Raw genomic sequence first — 19,027 nt, forward strand, 5'->3', positions numbered from 1 at the left:
ATCTGTGCTACCCCCATGAGACACAAAGGAAAAAAATTATATCCTCCCACCTCCCAAAGAGTCTGAAAAGAGTAAAAACACAATCAGAAACTCCTGGGCAAAAAGCATCCAAGAGGACCTATTTATCAACAACCTGTCTGTCTTTATGATTTAAAATACCTGAACAACAATTCTGAACAATTTATCATTTGATGGGCAAAAATAAATCACATAGCTAAACCTTGCTTGACTCACTTATTTCAGAAAGTCTATCTACACTGACACTGTGAGCATCTGAACAACAATGAATAGAGACTAGGGATGGATAAATCTAAATGGTCTGCTATATCCTCTAATTCTTTCAGTGTCCACATTGCAAGTGTTAGAGTAAGCGAATAGATGACCCTAGTTTTGTAAAAAAAAAAAAAAAAAAAAGTATATACACATGTATCACTTTACAAAACGTTTGTGAATATCCAGCTAAGTTTTATATGTTACACATTTATATTATATACTCACATATATATAAATTTCAAATACAAATATAAATTTAAACATATTCTGTATGCCGGCAGTGACGTTAACTCTGAGTGGTAAGATGACCAAGGTTTACAGTTTTGAATTTTTAAAATGTTCTCTCTTCTAAAAGCTTAACACAAGCTTAATCTTTCCTTTCTCTTTTTCCCAATCTCCTGCCCCTTTGGGCAAAAAGGAAAAAAGAAAAACAAACAAACAAACAAAAAACTACGTTACATTTTAGGAAATGGACTACAAGGGTTTGAAGAAAAAAGCAAAAGCATAAACCCACAATGGGGTTTTCCTCCCTGCAATGTCCCCTTACCTGCTGATGCAGTATTCTTTGTCACCAGGGATACCCAAGTAGCGAGGCCTTTCGCCAGTAGCAATGAGAAATCTCTCTGCGGAGTAAATTTTTTCTTTGCCTTTGTTATTTGTTGCCTACAAAGGAAGCAGTATGACAGCTTTCAATAAGTTGTTATCCTGTAGAATTGTAAGCTCTATAGTTAACAAAGGAGGCCATTCACCACATTATCCAATTTGATCTTCATAAAAATTTGGTAACGCGTAAGAGGTGTTAAGACTCTGCGTAATCTTAAGGGACTTGCTCAGGTCACAATGCTAGTACTAAGACGCAGAGCCAAGACTCACGTCCAGGTAACCTGGCCCCTAATCCAAATACCCTTAACCCTTTACCACACCACAAAAGCAAGCCCCATAAGATGGGATGGCAAAAGCATCAAACTGGACACTCTGCGTCCCATGGCTATTACTTTTATTAGGATAATCACCTTATTTTCTCTTCCCTCACCCCCAACCAAAGCTTAACACAAACAGACCCCAAAGAGCTCCTCAGGCTGTCACACAATTACCTTAATCCTATGAGGACCAACAAACTGCCCATATGCGTTCTCATAGGTGACTTTCTTCTCCCGCAGAGCCACCCGATAGCCCCAGTTCAGTGAGCCAATGTGATTCTGCACAGCTTCTGTCATTTTTGCCCAGTCATGTTTAACTGCATAAGAAAATAAGACGAAATGTTTAGCTTTCCAACTGCCTGGCAAAGATGGCTTCTCAGTAACTATTCACACAGAGTACAAAGATCAGGGCTTTTAGTTGAAAAGGGCAAATACTTCACTTCAAGCACATAAACAACCTTTTCACCTTTTCAGAAAGCTACCAGAATACTAAATAATGCGAGGCTTCCTGGCAATTCTTAAGACTGAAATAACCATTCACAACTGTTTCTCTAATTTATATAGAAATGAACAGGAATTTTACTTTGGATTGTAAATAGTAACTGCGGGGTTAACAAGGTGTGGTAAGGCCTAGGACTCTGCATTTGTAATAACCCCTAAGCGACTCTGATGGAGCCAGATTTGGCTTTACTAAACTGGTTAACAGTCTCTAAACCAGGGACTGCCAACCAAGGTCCACCACCAGCTAAATTTAGTCCATCACCACTTTTGTAAATAAAGGTTTTTTTTGCTTTGTTTTGTTTTTGTTTTTATTAAATTTTAAAGGGGAATAGTGGGGAACAGTGTTTTTCTCCAGGGCCCATCAGCTCCAAGTGGTTGTCCTTCAATCTAGTTGTGGAGGGCACAGCTCAGCTCCAAGTCCAGTTTCTGTTTTCAAACTTTAGTTGCAGGGGGCACAACAGCCCACCATCCCATGAGGGAATTGAACTGGCAACCTTGTTAAGAGCTCACGCTTTAACCAACTGAGTCATCCGGCTGCCCCTCCAGACGTTCAACAGCAGCTCGTTGTTTTCAATCTAGTTGTGGAGGGCACAGCTCACTGGCCCACGTGTGAATCGAACCTGCCACCCTGTTGTTCAGAGCTCGCGCTTGAACTAACTGAGCCATCTGGCCGCCCAGTAAAGTTTTATTGCAATACACCCACGATCATTTATTTACACATTATCAAGGGCAGCTTTCGTGCTCCACAGCAGAGTTGAGTAGTTTTAACAGAGACCATATAGGACCACGAAGCTTGAAATATTTACTATCTGTCCCTTTACAAAGTTTACTAAACCCTGGTCTAGAAAAAGAATTTTAAGAGTCTCTCTCATTGCCCCCCCAAATCCCAATCTCACCAGAGAGAGAAAGGTTCTTCAATTCTATCATAAAACTAATCTTCTGAGTCAAGGCACTAATATTAAATTTCAATGGATAAAAAAAAAGAAAAATCAATCCTTTGTCATTCATTAATTAATAACTTATCAATGACTAGGAAAAAATAGGATACAGATAAAATATACTCTGGTGGTAGGAACAGGGCAGGTTCTGAGAAAGCTGTGGTTTGAAAAGAAGGACAAGAAAAATCAACATATACTGAAAGCTTCTATCAAGGAAGTGAGGAGTGTGAGTCTTAGATTCAGAGGAGCCACACAGGAAGTGGTGAAACCAAGTCTATGAGAACCAAAGGCCAGCCTCTGGAAGGGGGAATGACAGCACAAAAACTGCTTTGTGGCATCCTAGAGAACAGATTATGGTCGATTCACAAAATCATAAAATGTTAGAACTGCAGCAAACCTTGAGAAATCAGTTCAATTTAAAAAAAAAAACTGCAGAGGCCACTGTGGTGGTGATGCCAAGAGGACTGGGGGCTGGGTATATGAGGGTATGGGGGCTGCTGCCAGGATCGGCCTATGGGTCTGGCATCCATCAACCACCACTATAGAAAGAGTCAGGTCTCATTGTTTCTCCACCAGGTATGGAACAGAATTCCATTGGTACATTAACTCACCCCCATGTGCCAATCATCTAGCAGCAACAATGACCAACATCTTACCAATCTCATTTCATATACCTCTTTTTTTAAAAAAACTAGGATAGTTTAAGCAAATCCCAGACACATTACTGGTGGTGGTTTTGTTTGTCATAGTGACTTAGGGACGCCCAAGGGCCAGTGAGGTTAAATATCCTTCACTATAGCTCCTTACAACTAGGAGCTGTCCAGCCCAGCGTGCCAAAAACGCCCCCACAGAGAAACAAGGAACTAGATCAAAGGGGAAAATTCATCTGTGAAATTTCAGCTGTAAAGCTACCAAGTGGATAATACTGTGCTAATCACACAGGACACACCATGTTCTAAAAGAAAATATAGTTGAGATTAAATAATAGCACCAATAAATTCAGTTATTTCAATGATGAGACCTAACGCAACCTTAATTCTGTTAAAGCCTTCCAAGCGTCACCTGATATCTAAATTCCTCAAACCCCCTTTCTACCAAAGTTCCTTTATTCTCTGGTATAGTAGGCAGCCACTTCCACACACCCCCAATCTCTGCGATTATGTTCAGGAAGAAGGAATTCAGAAGTTCCACCCATCAGCTTGGGATTCAGCATCAAGTCACTCCAGAAGCTCCTATGGTCCTGACCTTGCATTCCACTCTGACAACTGAGTTCCTGGTCTTGCAAAATCCCAATTCCTACTTCATACACTACTGGTGGTAACCACTGTGGGTAGTAACATGCCCAGAACCCCAGTTCTCTATGGCTGCCCTGCCTTCTGATATCCCCCAATCCACCACCTTCCTACATTCCCAAATATTACCTGGATACTCCATAATCCCACACTCAGCCCATCTGTTGGCACAACCCCAGCGTTTCTCCAAGACCTCCTGATTCCGCTGGCCTGGTCTACAAGTTGGAATTCAATGCTGAGCCTCTAGGAGCAGCCTATGGGGCTGACACCCGGCCACCACCACTATTAAAAGAAGTGACAGGGCCAGCCAGGTGGCTCAGGGGGATGGAGCTCTGTGCTCCTAACTCCGAAGGCTGCTGGTTCGATTCCCACATGGGCCAGTGGGCTCTCAACCACAAGGTTGCCAGTTCAACTCCTCGAGTCCTGCAAGGGATGGTGGGCTCCGCCCCCTACAACTAAGATTGAACATGGCACCTTGAGCTGAGCTTCCGCTGAGCTCCCGGATGGCTCAGTTGATTGGAGCGCATCCTCTCAACCACAAGGTTGCTGGTACGACTCCCGCAAGGGATAGTGGGCTGCACCCCCTGCAACTAGCAATGGCAATTGGACCGGAAGCTGAGCTGCGCCCTCCACAACTAAGATTGAAAGTACAACAACTTGACTTGGGGAAAAAAAAAAGTCCTGGAATTACACACTGTTCCCCAATAAAGTCCTGTTCCCCCTTAAAAAAAATGTAAAAAAGAAGTGGCAGACTCTAGCTGGCCAGGCAGGATTTGTGTTTCACCTGGGTGTGTCTTTAGGCCGATGCCAGTAGCTGGGTCATAAGCCATCTCTGTCGCTCCTGATCTGATCACGTCCCACCACAGAGAGCCAGGCTACACCCTTATGTCTGACAACAGTAACCAGCTAGCAGAACTACCCAGTATCTTTAACGTGTTCCGCGCACCTTCTCACGTGAACCTCAAAGCACCTGACGGGGCATGAGTTCCTTCCATTATATACACAGGGAAATGAAGGATGGATGAGCTGCCCAAGGCCACACACTAACTCAATGGTAGACACACACACACACGATGTATGTGAAAAGTCAGATGTGTGGTAGAATACATCCCCAAACTGCAAGCCCTCAATTGCAAAGCAATGATCTTGCTTTCTTTGTAATGACAATGGGATCCTAAAACTTCCAAAATACTTAATATTTTAAAGGTACATTTAATTCTTGAGCATACGAAAACTCAAATAGAGAAATCTGAAAAATATAAAGACCAAAAATCTTCCACAAAGGACCAATTCATCCAGTTTACGTGCCTGGCCCAGGTCCCTTTCCTCCCTCAACACGCTCAGAACTATTTGCAGTGTTAGAGAAGACAGTCTTCCCAGAAAATCGCAACACTGTTCTCTGGTCAAGGACATGAGATTAGATGTGTTTCTGTTTGAAAAATGCAAAACAAGTCTTCACGCTTTTATCTGTTGTGAATATGGCTCAGCAGACTCTAGAGATTTCTCATTTGAAAAATTTCCAAGTTTCTTTAGCCCTCTAAGATCTAATACATAAACATTTATCTGAATTCACTGACTCTTCACCACAATCATTCAGCACCAAAAGGATGGAGGTAATGACCACCCCCCTCTGCGGGGATCCTGGCAGGCAAGGCAGGCACTGGTAGGCCCCAGCTCACTTTGGAAGCCCAAGGCTTAATAAGAAAAGCTGAAGATAACAAACAAACCACCGGGCTTCCATTTGGGAAGATGAAGGGATTTAACTAGAGGGTACAGTTCTTCAACAGCTCTCAGCAAAGATTTGGGGATCGCTGCTGACAAATACAAGGGGCAGAAGGTGTAAAAATAGAAAACTGTATTTCTACTTTAAAATCTGGAAAAGGGAAATACAAAAGAGGTAAATGTTCAATTAGTTGGATAAATGATATGTGTAAGAAGAGACAAATAAAACAACTTTGATTTGGCTCAAGTTTTAAAACCTCAGGAAATTAGGAAGCTTCTGCTGGTTTTAATGTACACATGTGCACTATGGTGGCAGTGGCTATTTATTATCTCAGTTGCTGTACATTTATTAGTTCTTTATTATATAATTTAGAAATAAATTCAACATAATTAAGTATGCTAGTGCTTATCACTATTACATGGCAACTGCAGAGATATTCTTTTGCTGGAAAGAAGATTTCTCAGCTCACCAAGTTATATTCTACCACCCGATTATTGAATGTATTGGAATCATGCTGAATTGGCCTGTGAATAAAATTCACATTTAGTAGAGGCCTGTACTTATGTCTTACCTTTTTAAGATTGTAAAGACCTCTCTCTCTCTCCCTCTCTCTCTCTCACACACACTCTCCTATGTTTCTAACCAAATTAAGCAATCTGCTCCACTGACTTCATTTTACATTAAGAGTTGATAGTTTAAAGCTACCATCAACTTATAGAAAATACCAATGAGTACCAGCCCCTCCAAGAATGAATAAACATTTTATGACTCTAAGTTATATCTCCCCAGCACTGTTATTTACCTAGTCTTAAGGGCCAGTGGCATTGAGGATGAAGAAGACAGTCAATAGAAATTATAAATCAAAATTTGCTTCCGACAACCTTACTTTTTCTAGATTTCTTTTACAAATTCTTTTACAAATTTCTTTTACAAATTCTTTGCTTTTTCAGATTGATATTCTTGTTAAATGTCCTCTTTTAAGAGGGCACTAATTTGTTTCAAATATAAACTCCCCATAACATATGTTAACTGTTTTTCTACAACCCATTAAACAAAGAACCAAGAAATGTACTCAGCTGAAGCTACTATGATTTACTGAGATGATGAAAGAATTAAAAGGAGTGAGTCTGGGTGGAAAGGACAGAAACTAAGATATGTTAAGTGGCAGGTATTTTAATCACACTATTGTATTTAATCCTTGTCCACACAGGCAGTAAATGACAAAGGCAGAATTTGTGCCCAGGTCTACCTACTACAATAACCTGCAATTTAATGGGTCAGGAGGCTGGGGTGAAGGAAAGATCTTAACTCGATGTCCCCTTGGGAAAGAAGTCCCACTGAGAATACTGGTAGAATAATTTGGAATAATTTGTGTGGAATAATTTGGGGGCGTAGGGAGATTCACAGATGTTTTGGGAGTGGTTAGAAAAGAAAATGGATAGTTCCTAGGTTTTCCTCCCAAAGGCACAGAAGAAATACTGGAGTGTGGCCTACAGGTTACATAATCACTCACCCTTCTTGGGGAGAGCGTGGTAAGGAGAGGCGCACTCACAGCCATGTCAAAATATCTCACTGTGCCGGCCCCTACAACAGCTCCCGAAGCTCTGGTCCTACAAAGGAGTCGCCACTGGAGCCATCGTGGCTTTAAAAAGATGCTTTTGGTGTAAACGCCATGTGCTTTGAACTCCAAAATACCTCAGTCTAAATCCTGAGTCTAAACACTGACTATTCTTAGCTGTGACATGGACAAACCACTTCACCTGCTAGCTTCGGTTTCCTTGTCTGACAAATGGGAACAACAGGACCTCCCTCCAGGGATAGTAGGGTTAAATATGCACTGGAATAGAGATGGAATAGCGAATAAATGATCAGTCCTGACCTGCAGAACCTCAATGAAGCCATATGGTGCTGGGGAGTGGCGGAAGGTTGAGATGGGGAAGGGGGAAGATGGCAGCTCCCTCTCTGTTACAGTGACGGTCTTCACCTTCTCTCCCCATTTTCTTCCTACTATACCAGGAGCCATCAAAGGAGGCACCTATAAGCATCTGCTCCATCTTGCCCTCAGCAAAACTGTGCAGCTTGCTAAGCGAGTCTACACATCCCTCCGAGGACGTCCCTCCAAACCACCCAGGGTGTTCAGCTCACAGCACCAGCCCTCACACCCATTCCTCATCCGTGATCTCCACACCCAGACTCCGGACACACCAGGGTATTTCCTATGCTTCAAATATGTACCTTATTCATTCTCTTTTCACTGCCTAAACGAAGTGACCCCTACTCCCCACCTCTCCTCAGTCAGGGACACAACATTTGAGAAATCATCTCCATCACCTCTTAAATCCGTTTTTCAATTCCACCTCTAGGCTCCCAGGGTACCTGGTTTGTACATCAATGAATCAGTACATCAACGAGGACAGAATCCATGTGCCTACACGATTTGTATTGTTTATCTCGTATCGCCCCAGCAGACACTCAAGTGCAAACAGTTGGCACACTGATAGTAATATTATGTAACTTCATCAGTAGCTTTCTAAAATGTCTACTAAGCAGCCTAATAAATTAACAGAAGGGAGACCCTGTGGTTAGGTAGGTGCGTTAACAGCAGGCTCCCAGGAAGGGGAAGAGTGTGTTAATGGTAGACTTGGTTGGTGAGCATTTAGACACAGAAGTAAATAATAACTTGGAGTGGGGGCAGAGGAAGGAATAGAAGTGGACTATCAGTAGATTATGTGTTAAATTCACATTCCATAGGTCCAGAGAGTCTGCTCAACTGCCCTTTTCATTGGTCAAGAGTAAAGGACATGGGGCATGGCGTCTCAGAACCAAATGATGAAACTCTCAGGACCAGCCTCAGGCCTCCAAAGGTCATGGACAGAAAGCAGCCTTGTAAGGGTCTGAGGAAAGAGATAAGACTCCAGCATAGGAAAACTTTTTAAGTCACTAATTTTTTAAGATTCCAGACTTAGAAAAAAAGTAGTGTTAATTTTTAAATGGGAAGGAAAAGCATCAGCAAAGGAAGCATGACTAGTTTGAGTAAAAGCAAAAAATTTTTCAAAGCATGTATTTATAACTTGCTTTTAAATAAAAATAATAATTATTCATTAAAACTCAGAAAAAGCCACAAAATAATTTACTCTAGCTACTGGCTGGAAGATTTTCCCTCAAGTGTCCCTTACCTCATAGATCTCAAAACTACAATCAGGTAGGGGTTGGAGTTTCACCCTTCAAGGACATGGTGCCCTAGCTCATTAATTAGTCATGAAGCTGTGCTAGGCCTATTATTCTTCCACTAGATAATGCTATCTACTTTCGAAAGCCAACAAATTCCTCTTCAACTTTTCTAAGGTTTCTAGGGTACTCTAAATATTGTTAATCCAACAAGGACTAACCAACCCCTTCTCAACAAGCAAACCATCCCTCTACCCTCAAAGTACCAGCTCACGAAACAGACTTCTTTGGAGCGAGAGAAAAATGCAACAGCTTCAAAGCAAAGCAATGAAACTTGTACTCCTTTATGAAACTGTGATTATGAGAATTGATTTGAAAAAATTCTGGTTTTCTATGAAAGAAAGACACTCATAAGTGCCATGTCTGTTCTTACCGTGATACTTTTGGAGCTCCCTGACGTAGGATAACTGCAGTGATTTTTATCCATTAAAAATGTAAACACACAAATGAAAAACAACTTCCAGGTTACTGTTAGTCTCGTAAAAACGGGTGGTACATTGCAAGCTCAAACCCCAAAAAGCACAAACTGCAGAGTCACTATCCCTCCATACCTGTCTCCGCGACAGCCCAGCCATAGTTTCGGGAGTCTTGCAGGGCTTGCCCTAACAAAGCTGCTTGGTGCATCAGCTTCTTCGGTATGCAACCCACATTCACACATGTTCCTCCGAGACCTGCCAAAACACTGAGACGTCAGTTTACAGCAGCTTTGAAGGACCTCTCCGTCACAGAAAAAGGTCCACAATTATTACTGTTCTATGAACCATCCTAATGTATTCGCTTAATGTAGCCAATACGGTTTAGACAAGTTGATTCCTAAGTCTGTGACACTTCTATGTTCAGAGAGCCTTATGCACCAGTGACATCCTAAAACAAAACCAAAAAATGAGCAGATTTCCACAATTTCCACATACTTCAAAGATTTGAAATTAACTGACTGCTGATAAAAGAGGCCAGAAATTGGTATTTTACTCCGTGTACAACCCTATACTTGCTCATAGATACTGAATCTATGAGCAGGATTATCTGATAAAGGGGTTGTAAAGCTGGGCATAACTGGGACGCAGTGGGTCTGGAACGATGTATAAAACTTGGTGGACGTGAGCATTTTTGTTAACTGCATTATTTTATTATTAAGGAATCCACTTCTATGACCCTCATGAAGCCCAGGCTGGGTTAGCAGTGACGCGTTCTGGAGGTAACTACACCCCACTCTGGATGTTCTGGTTATAACCACTGTCTGCTCTCTCTGCCTCTCTGAGCTGAAAACCCAAACTCACCAGGGCTCCATCTCCGCCCTCCTGTTCCTGGAAGATGCCCAAGCCAACGATGTAGGAGGCTTTCTCAGAGGAGAAGACGACTTTGTCTCCCCAGAAGACAAACCCTCTACTTTGCTTTATGAGGCAGATAGCAACCCCAAACCACGGACAGGTTGGGACCTGCGCAGGCCTCAATATAGGAGCATTTTTAAGAAAAGGTGGTCTAGTCTTCAGCTTTCGCTGATTCTCACAATGTAAACTCCACAGGGACAGGAACTTCATGTCTGTCGTGTTCACCGCTAAATCTCCATGGCCCTGGTTCACAGTAAGTGTTCAATAAATACTTGTTGAATAAATGAAAAATGAATATATAATTCACCAAGACTCAGATGAAGCAAGGGCTATCTATTAAGGTATCTGATTCCAGTTTCTGTTGAATGTTAAGAGGTAGATTTAAAACAGAAATCCATAGATATAGACTTTAAATTTTTGGTTATTAAGCCCCTAAATATACTAGGTTACTCAAATTGGCTTTAAATCATCATAACAACTGTGGATAAGGTTTTGTATTATCTTGACTCTGTGCCAAAGAACCTACATTTTCAACATTTAACTGGAGTCCACTTTAACTTAGCCCAAGTGAAAAAGGTACATGTTTTTAGTTTGTTTTAATTTTTTAATTGGGTTTTAGGAGTCATTTAAACCCATACCAGGGAAAACACTGCTCTTACAAATTCACTTCTAAAATATTTTAAAAGCTTACCCCATCTAGTTCCAAGAGGGGTTGGAGTGACAAAATCCAGGACCATCACCTTTTTGTTATACTTGGCCGCCTCCTGGAAAACAAAATTATCAAAATGATAATCTGGAAGTAGGCTATTAAAAAGCCATGCTATTTTTATTAAGCTATAATGCCTAAAGTATAACCAGTTATTAATACCTAGACATTTCATATACCAAAATGATTAGTGCAACTTCAAGATAAAAACTGAGCAATATTCAGTCATAAGGGTAGCTTTAAGAACTATGAAGATTACAGTTGTAAAATTGTTTGTCAGCTGGAAACCCAGAGTCCTCGTACATAATTCCACTCAAACAGCAATAAATTAAGCAATAATCTGAGAAATATATGACCATTTCTAAGCAAATGGTTAAGTAGCCAGTAAAACAGATTTACTGATAGTAAACAACCCTTGACTCAGCCTGTATCCTATAAGATAATATTTTTTAAAGTACTTGTAAGTTTTATTTCGGTTTCTAGGCAAAACATTAGAGAAGTTTTTCTTCTGAAATTGTCAGATTTCCTAACATTTTTGTGAGAGGAGCCAGTGAAAAAGTTGATGATACCTATCAGGTTGCCAAATCTGTTTTAGGAGAATGATGACAACGGTCAAAAGTTCACTTCACATAGTATCCTTTATCTTTTTCAGAGAATAAGCTCCGTGTATTAGCAACTAGACCTCCAAAGAATATTTGAAAGGACTGAGTCTATATGTCCTTCAAAACCACCATCATTACCGTAAAATACATATATATACACCGAGTATTGGTCTTGAGTCATTTATAGCAAAGCACTGCTTGATACCAGATACTGGCCTGCTCCCAATTTGGGCAGCTTCACTGGAATCGACCGTTACTGATTCACCATAAGCCACACCTTAGGGGAGTATAAACACCTCTTCTTTTAAAAGAACCTCTTCAGGAAGACTGACAGTTCCAAGGGCCCCTTCACACATAGAAAATGCATCTCATGGCCAGGAGCCTCACTCCTAACCTTTATTTATACATACTCTACCCCATCACCCCCAGGGTACCGAGTTAGAGGTTATTCGCTTAGCTCACTTCATATACACAGGAGGCAAATTATTTTTACTAAGTTTAAGAAACCCAACTGTTCTCCATCTTTCTATCGGGGAGGAGGAATTCTGAATAGGGAAATCATCATAGTGAAAAAAACTTTTTTTAATATTTATAAAGACCAAGAAATGTATTTATCTAATTTCAAGCCATTTCCATACAGCCCTTATTATCTTTGAAAAATCAACCAAACTTAAAATGATGAAAATCTGTCCCCAAATACTGGGCCTAGTACTTTTATAGCAAGAACAGATAGTTCAACCTGGAAAAATGATTCCCCTTAACATGTTCCACTCGCGTTAACATGCACAATGTCCTACGAGTGGCTCAGACAAATCCCACCGAGAACGTGGAGAACTGTCGTAACCCGATCACACACAAGGAGCCTTGCCTTGGCAGCGGCCAGTCCTCCTGAGCCCCCTCCAATGATGATGAGGTCATAGTCGTAGGCCTCGGGAAAATCTTCAGAGCCATTCATTTTTAGTAGCTTTTGAAGTCTGCCTTCTTGCAAAGCCTAAAGAAGAAAAACGATGAGAGGGAAAATAACTTAAAAGCAGCAATGTCTGAAAGTTTTATAAAACCTTTCTTTAAGGAAAAGCAAATGAGAGTTTCAAAGAAAAAATGTTTGATTTATATGATAGCACACAAATGGAAATGTTCAATGTTCTCACATCAGATATGCACACAGATAGCCGAAGTGTGCACACGGTACCTTCACATAAGAATGGTCCTCACAGCCTGACAAAATCAACTTAGGACTAAATTGCATTTGATCAGACCTTTTTTCCAAGGATTTTTAAATGAGGTTCTAAATTAGGTTTTTAAAACATTTGTACTGCGTTTTTAATAGAACCATCAGTACAATTTGGTAGTTATCTTTACTTTCCAGTCAAAGGTAGAATAATGAGTGGGCTATGGTCTCAGATTAAAATAGGGCCCTGTTAATAGCAAATGAAACAGATTAGCCAAATATTTAAGACTTTTCTGCATTGTGTAAGGCATAAAATCTAGAAATTCAGAACAAAATCATTAATTGACATACATCTGCTTGAAAAGTGAAATGTAAAAATCCCTGCTTTTGCAGGGCATTTAAAATAAACAACGAAGGGAAAAAAAAGGAAGGGAGGTGGTAAATAAATAAATAAGCATGACTGTAAAACTCATTTCTTTCATCTACTTAAGCACGAAGCCTCTTATATTATATTTAGTGTTTAGTTTCTTTGTACTTGGCACATAACAGGCTTTATTATATAAATGTTAGACTTCTAATTTTAAGACATTTCATCCCCCTCGTTCTATTCCCTGTTAGCTTTGAACACTATTTTGGTGATATATTCAATATTACCTTTTTCTCCTGCCTACCATCAGATGTAGGGGATGAAAGACGGAGCCTAGGGTCAGTAGAATAGGACGCTTGGGATGTGGAAGGGGGTGCAGAGGAGGAAGGTGGAGCAGGCAGCGCGGCACTGTGGCTGCCCCTTGGCAGCACGGCAGGTACACATGATGGCTCAGGGACTGAAGGGAGAGCACCTGGAAACCAGCAACAGTGGGGACAAGACTGCATCACCCTGACCGTCTGTACAAAAGGTCTAACATGAGAGGCTGGTAAACAGAGCCAGTATTCATCAACTGGCATTATGGCAGAGGCTCCTCCTTCAATACAAGGCACTGTGGGGGGAAAAACAATGTGGTCATAATTGCCGTTCAGATCAAAGGATCAATGAGCTTCGCGTAACAAGTTACTCTCTAGTTGGCCTCAAAGAGCATAAGGCTGACTTCCTGGTTTGAAAGAAGTAACTAATAAATGCAGCTAGATGTTCTTCTGGAAAATAACCATTTTTAATCTCAGCCTCATTTTATCTGTATGTACAAGGAATGATCAAACAATACAGTGAATGTTTAAATTAAAAAACACACAACACATTCCAGTAAAAGACGCATAAATCCCCCTCGCTTCAAACTGGGGGAGTCACTGGGAGTAACTTATCCCGTCACTCTTGCCACTTTCTGAAGCAGTTTCTGGCAGTCCTCTTTCAGGAGTGTCTTTAGTTGCGGTATGGTGGCTGCCTCGATGTCCTTAATCATTTTGACTTTGGGGAAGAGCCAGAAGTAGTCACACACTGCCATATCCGGTAAATAAGGTGGATAAGGACACATCATGTTTTTATTTGACAGAAATTGCTGTACCAGAAGCGATGTGTGACAGAGCATTGTCATGATTGAGGATGATTTACCACACATTCTAAAACACACCTTCTCTCAACTGTAGCTCACTCCCACCTAACTGCACCGAACACGTTGAAACTTGTCACATACTGTTAGTAAGGTTTGACGCACTGGTTCCTGTTTGGAAGATCACTGCCTTTCTGTTGGATGGCACTCGGCAGCAGTGTTCACCATAGTGTTTTTTTTTTTTTACCACAACAGAGCCTTTGAAAGGCTCCATGTCACACATCACTTCTGGTATACGGCAATTTCTGTCAAATAAAAACATTATGGTGTGTCCTTATCCACCTTTTTCACTTGAATCTGGCCCCGTGTGACTTCTGGCTCTTCCCCAAAGTCAAAATGACCAGGAAAGTAAATGTTTTGAAGCGATTCGGGACACTGAGGCAGCCACAACAGCACAATTAAAGACACTCATGAAAGAGGACTTCCAGAACTGCTTCAGAAAGTGGCAAGAACTATGGGGTAAGTGTGTTCGAAGCAAGGAGGAGTATTTGAGGGGGGTTAATGGCAATGTGTCTTTTACTGTAATAAGTTTTTTAATTTAAATATTCACCGTATTTTTGGATCATGCCTCGTACTTAACACAGATGGTGCCAGAACATAGTCACTATCTGCCTAAAAGAAAACCACTGGATCTTGTTAACTACCTCCCCCAACATATCTACTAGAACAAAAGAAAGAATGTTGCATTGTCATGCTGAAAAGCGACATACTCCCTCCAATATTTTGCTCTGTACTGAAGTTCTGTGTCACACCTGGGTTCTTATGGTTCAATGTTAAAGTCAAATTATATCAACCAGTGCACAGATTTTTACAAAGAAAGCTCTGAGTGAATCTGAATATTTTCAACTCTGTAAAATCAGTAAGATATAGACAACTGAAACATTCAGCTGACCCTAGAATTAAACATGGTATCTTCAAATTTTTATCCAACTTAAAACTGAAATTGCCGTCATTCAGCTCCAATTAAGTGGTTCCCCACCTGAAATATAAGTAAGGCAATAGAAGACAGCTCCCCCAGACATTATAAGGAAGGAGCACACAGATGGGGTAAGGAGAGACAAGAGAATAAAGCTTCCTCCTTCCTCCTCCACCTACAACTGCTGGAAATAGTGGCTGCTGAGCATAGTGGCTGATATAGGAGTTCTCCAACTTGGTAGTCTCGGACTCCCCTTACAACCTTAAATTATTTAGGACCCGAAGAGTTCTGGTTAATGGGGTTTATTTATTAATATTTAGCATATTAGAAATTAAAACTAAGAAAGTGTTTTACTATTTTAAATTACTGAAATATTAAATATCCTATTGTTAAACATAATTTGTTTGAAATATTTTTAATTAGCAAGAAGAGTGGCATTGTTTTTATATCTTTGTAATTCTTTAACGTCTGTCTTAAAAGGCAGCTCATCTCTTTTCTGTGTTCAGTCTGTTGTTGCAACATCACCAGTATTGTAGCCTCTGGAAAACTCCATGGCAGACTCGCGAGAGAATTAGAGTGAAAAGGGCAAACACTATCTTAATATTATGAAGATAATTTTGACCTCAGGACTTCCTGAAGGGGCGTCAGGGGTCCCCAGAGGAATCCAGACTGCACTTTGAGAACCACTGCTATGGGACATAAGTGTAAATACACAAACTTCTCACCTGAAGGTGTTTGCTGGTCTTCCACTATTCCGCCCTTTCTTCCATCTGCCTCTCAGCAATGCCTTTCCCTGCCACCCCAGTAAAACACTGCTTCAGACTCCCCCAAAAGAGGCCAAAAGCAATTCAAGCGTGCCAGATTTATTTAAAATTAGAATAAGTAATCTTTATCCCCCCACCCCGCCCCAAACATGGTTTATATCCTTGGGCAGAGAGTTACACTGGGTTTTCTTACCATTATACAAGAGTTCTGGGGAACTGGCCTAGGTTAAAATACTTGCTCTACCACTCTCTAAGCTTGGTAAAACTTGCGATAATTGCCTAATACTTAGGAGTTTCTCTGTCTTTTCATTTGTAAAATGAAGTTAACATAACTCACCAAACTGCAGAGTTTAATAAATACATATTAACACAGTGGCTGGGAGGAAAAAGCCCTTTTAAATTACTAACGCTCCCCTACCTAAAGAAGGGAACCTGTCTGGGACTAAGTCAAAAAGCTGTGGAGTGTTTTACAGATGTCCCCTGCTCTTCCCTGCACTGCACTCCCACCCCCCACTTGAAATGCCCTTTCCCCATCAAATCCTGACCCAGTACATAGACAGACTGAAGGATGTTATATTATTTTTATTCAATGTCCACAAACACATTACCCTTTCTAAAGCATTCCATTAGAGTTTAAAAGGGTTTCTTTTTACCAACATTTTAAGACCCCAATGTAAGTCCCATTTCTTCCACTGTCTCCCTAAAGTTCCCAAACAACATTCTCCTTTGCTTTCTCCCAACTCCAGTAACCCATGTTGTCAGGGCACTTAGCACAGGCTGTTCCACCCCAGCCCCTTCATGTCCTTCAAGATTCAGCGGGAAGCCTTTACTTGACGGTGCCCAAGTTGGGTCCCTCCTCTGAGACCCCACTGGCATCATCACAAGGGTCCCATCAACTCTTCAAGGACAGACATCTTTGTCTTTCATCTCTGTATCACCAGTGCCAACTTTGCATGTATGTGATGTTCAAAAATATTTTTAGAACGAAAGACTTGGGTGCTAGTTCCTAATTTCTTGGGTATACTGAGAGTATGGGCTGCAGTTCAGTTTTCTCATCCACAAAAATAAAAGTGTGGAAAAACACTGAAGTACAAGGGTAGAGCACAGTGGGTTAGGAGCTTGGATTTTAGTCCAAACCTGAACCTGACTTTGCCACTTATGTGTGAACTTGCACAAGTTCCCTAAATTCTGCCTGGGTTCCTTGTTTGCAGAGATAAATAACTTCCACCAGGTTACCCACTGCTTGTTTCCTTTGAAATCCGACGACTATGTTGCTGTAGCAGCCACTGGGGTTCTGTACCTCAAGCCCCTTTGTGCTTTAGAGAATTATGGGCCAGGAAAGAAAGAACACTAAATGGTGGTTTAAATGCTACAGACTTTCTAGAAAAGACGGGGCTCTAGGCCTATGACAGGAGTTGGCAAATTACAGCCTGTGGGGCAAATCTAGCAGGCCTTTTCTTTTTACAGCCTGAACTGAAAATGGTTATTAACATAAAGCAAAAAAATAAATAAAAGTAATGCTTCATGATACATGAAAATTATATGAAATTCAAATAAAGTTTTATGGGAAAACAGCCATGCCCGTTTGCTTCAATATTGTCTATTGCTGCTGTTTTCGCTACAATAGCACAGTTGACTGGTTTCAACAGACCTCATATGGTCCACAAAGCTTAAAATATTTATTATCTGGCTTTTTGCAGAAAAAGTTCCCAAATCCTGGTCTAAGGAAATTTTGAGTCAATGTTGATGGGTGGTGCAGTGTGGAGAGTACCAAACAGTAATACTGAGGTGAGTAACCAAACAAAGAACCATCTTCCTGCTCAGGGAAACAGAATCTTGCTACATTACCTTCCTCCAAGGACAATCACGGAAGCTGATTCTCCATGATCAATTAATTATCTAGATATTCGGCTATTATGCACCTTAACTATCTAAAGCCAAGGTAATATTTAACATGTACTCTGTATCCAGTATTCTGGCAAATTATAACAGATTCCATTTCAAATGCCTCCTCCCGGGGCCTTCCCTTACCACTGAGGTAGCATGTCAAGCACTACCCAAGCAGTGTTTCCTCAGAGCAGTCATCATTAACTGTAATACTGCTGTCCCCACCCCCACCCCCAGTGATAGGCTGAACAACAGTCCCCACATCCGAGTCCAAATCCCCAGGACCTGTGAATACATTACTGGTATAAAGGACTTTGGAGATGTGATTTAAAGACCTGGTGATGGGGAGATTTTCCAGGATTATCCTTATGAGAAGCAGAGGGAAACTTCATTACAGTAATAAATGTGAAGACAGAACAGGCTGCACTGCCAGCTCTGAAAATGGAGGAAGAGACTGTGAATCAAGAAATAGAGGCAGCCTCCAAAAACTGAAAAAGGCCAGAAAACAGATTCACCCCTCAGAGCTTCAGTAGAAACCAGCCCTGTGGACACCTTGATTTTAGCCCTGAGAAACACATTTTGAACTTCCAAACTCCAGGCTGTAAAAGGTAATAAATTTATGTTGTTTTAAGCCACTAAATGGTAATGTTACAGCGGCAATTGAAAACTAACACACCTACTAAAATATAATTCCACGAAAGTTGGGTCACTTTCTGTCCACCACTTTTCCCCGCACTGCCTAGAGCAGTGCCTGGCACAGTGGGTACTCAAACAGTTAAGTAAATTAACATAGTGCCAATTCCAATCCCTTGGAAATGGATTCCCCAGAACAAAGGAAGTTATGTCTAGACTTAAAGGAAAGTGAATGAACCATGACAGAGTTGTCACCATGGAAGGAGGTGGCAGCATGGATTTCTGACCCTGATTCAGAGAGGGAGGCACTTACATGAGTGCTCACAATGAGACGATACTATTCTAGATGTTTTATATACATCATCCCACTTAAGCCTCACAACAGTCTTTCTTCCAAGCAGATGTCTTTCCCATTTAAGAAATGATAATCTAAAAGCCCTTAGAGATAAGAACCTTGCCCATGAGTCAAGAATGGAACCCATGTCTAAATGATTATAAATCTCCTGCTTTTCTCACTATACGTTACCCAGTTATTCATATTTCAAAGTACTTGTCACTTATATTTTCTAAATTTATCCTTACTGTATACTTAAGAGACAGGTATTAT

General features: G+C 40.9%; 1 protein-coding gene across 7 annotated transcripts in view; it reads right to left on the minus strand.

Moving 5' to 3' along the window:
* The window catches only part of TXNRD1 (thioredoxin reductase 1), an 85,119-nt gene that overhangs the window by 24,137 nt on the left and 41,955 nt on the right, over window positions 1-19,027 (minus strand). For 5 of the 7 annotated variants that reach the window (XM_081061030.1, XM_081061027.1, XM_081061026.1 and 2 more), the window contains 5 exons: window positions 12,380-12,502; window positions 10,895-10,967; window positions 9,427-9,546; window positions 1,368-1,510; window positions 821-936 (listed from right to left, as the gene is read on the minus strand). In XM_081061030.1, coding sequence (XP_080917156.1) covers window positions 821-936; window positions 1,368-1,510; window positions 9,427-9,546; window positions 10,895-10,967; window positions 12,380-12,466 — 539 coding nt within the window. In that variant the 5' untranslated portion in view covers window positions 12,467-12,502. Of the gene's footprint in view, window positions 1-820; window positions 937-1,367; window positions 1,511-9,426; window positions 9,547-10,894; window positions 10,968-12,379; window positions 12,503-13,333; window positions 13,657-19,027 lie in introns of all 7 variants that reach the window. The other 2 variants (XM_081061025.1, XM_081061024.1) reach the window with 1 other exon arrangement.

This window comes from Rhinolophus hipposideros, assembly GCF_964194185.1.
Source record: "Rhinolophus hipposideros genome assembly, chromosome: 9".
Taxonomy (NCBI): Eukaryota; Metazoa; Chordata; class Mammalia; order Chiroptera; family Rhinolophidae; genus Rhinolophus; species Rhinolophus hipposideros.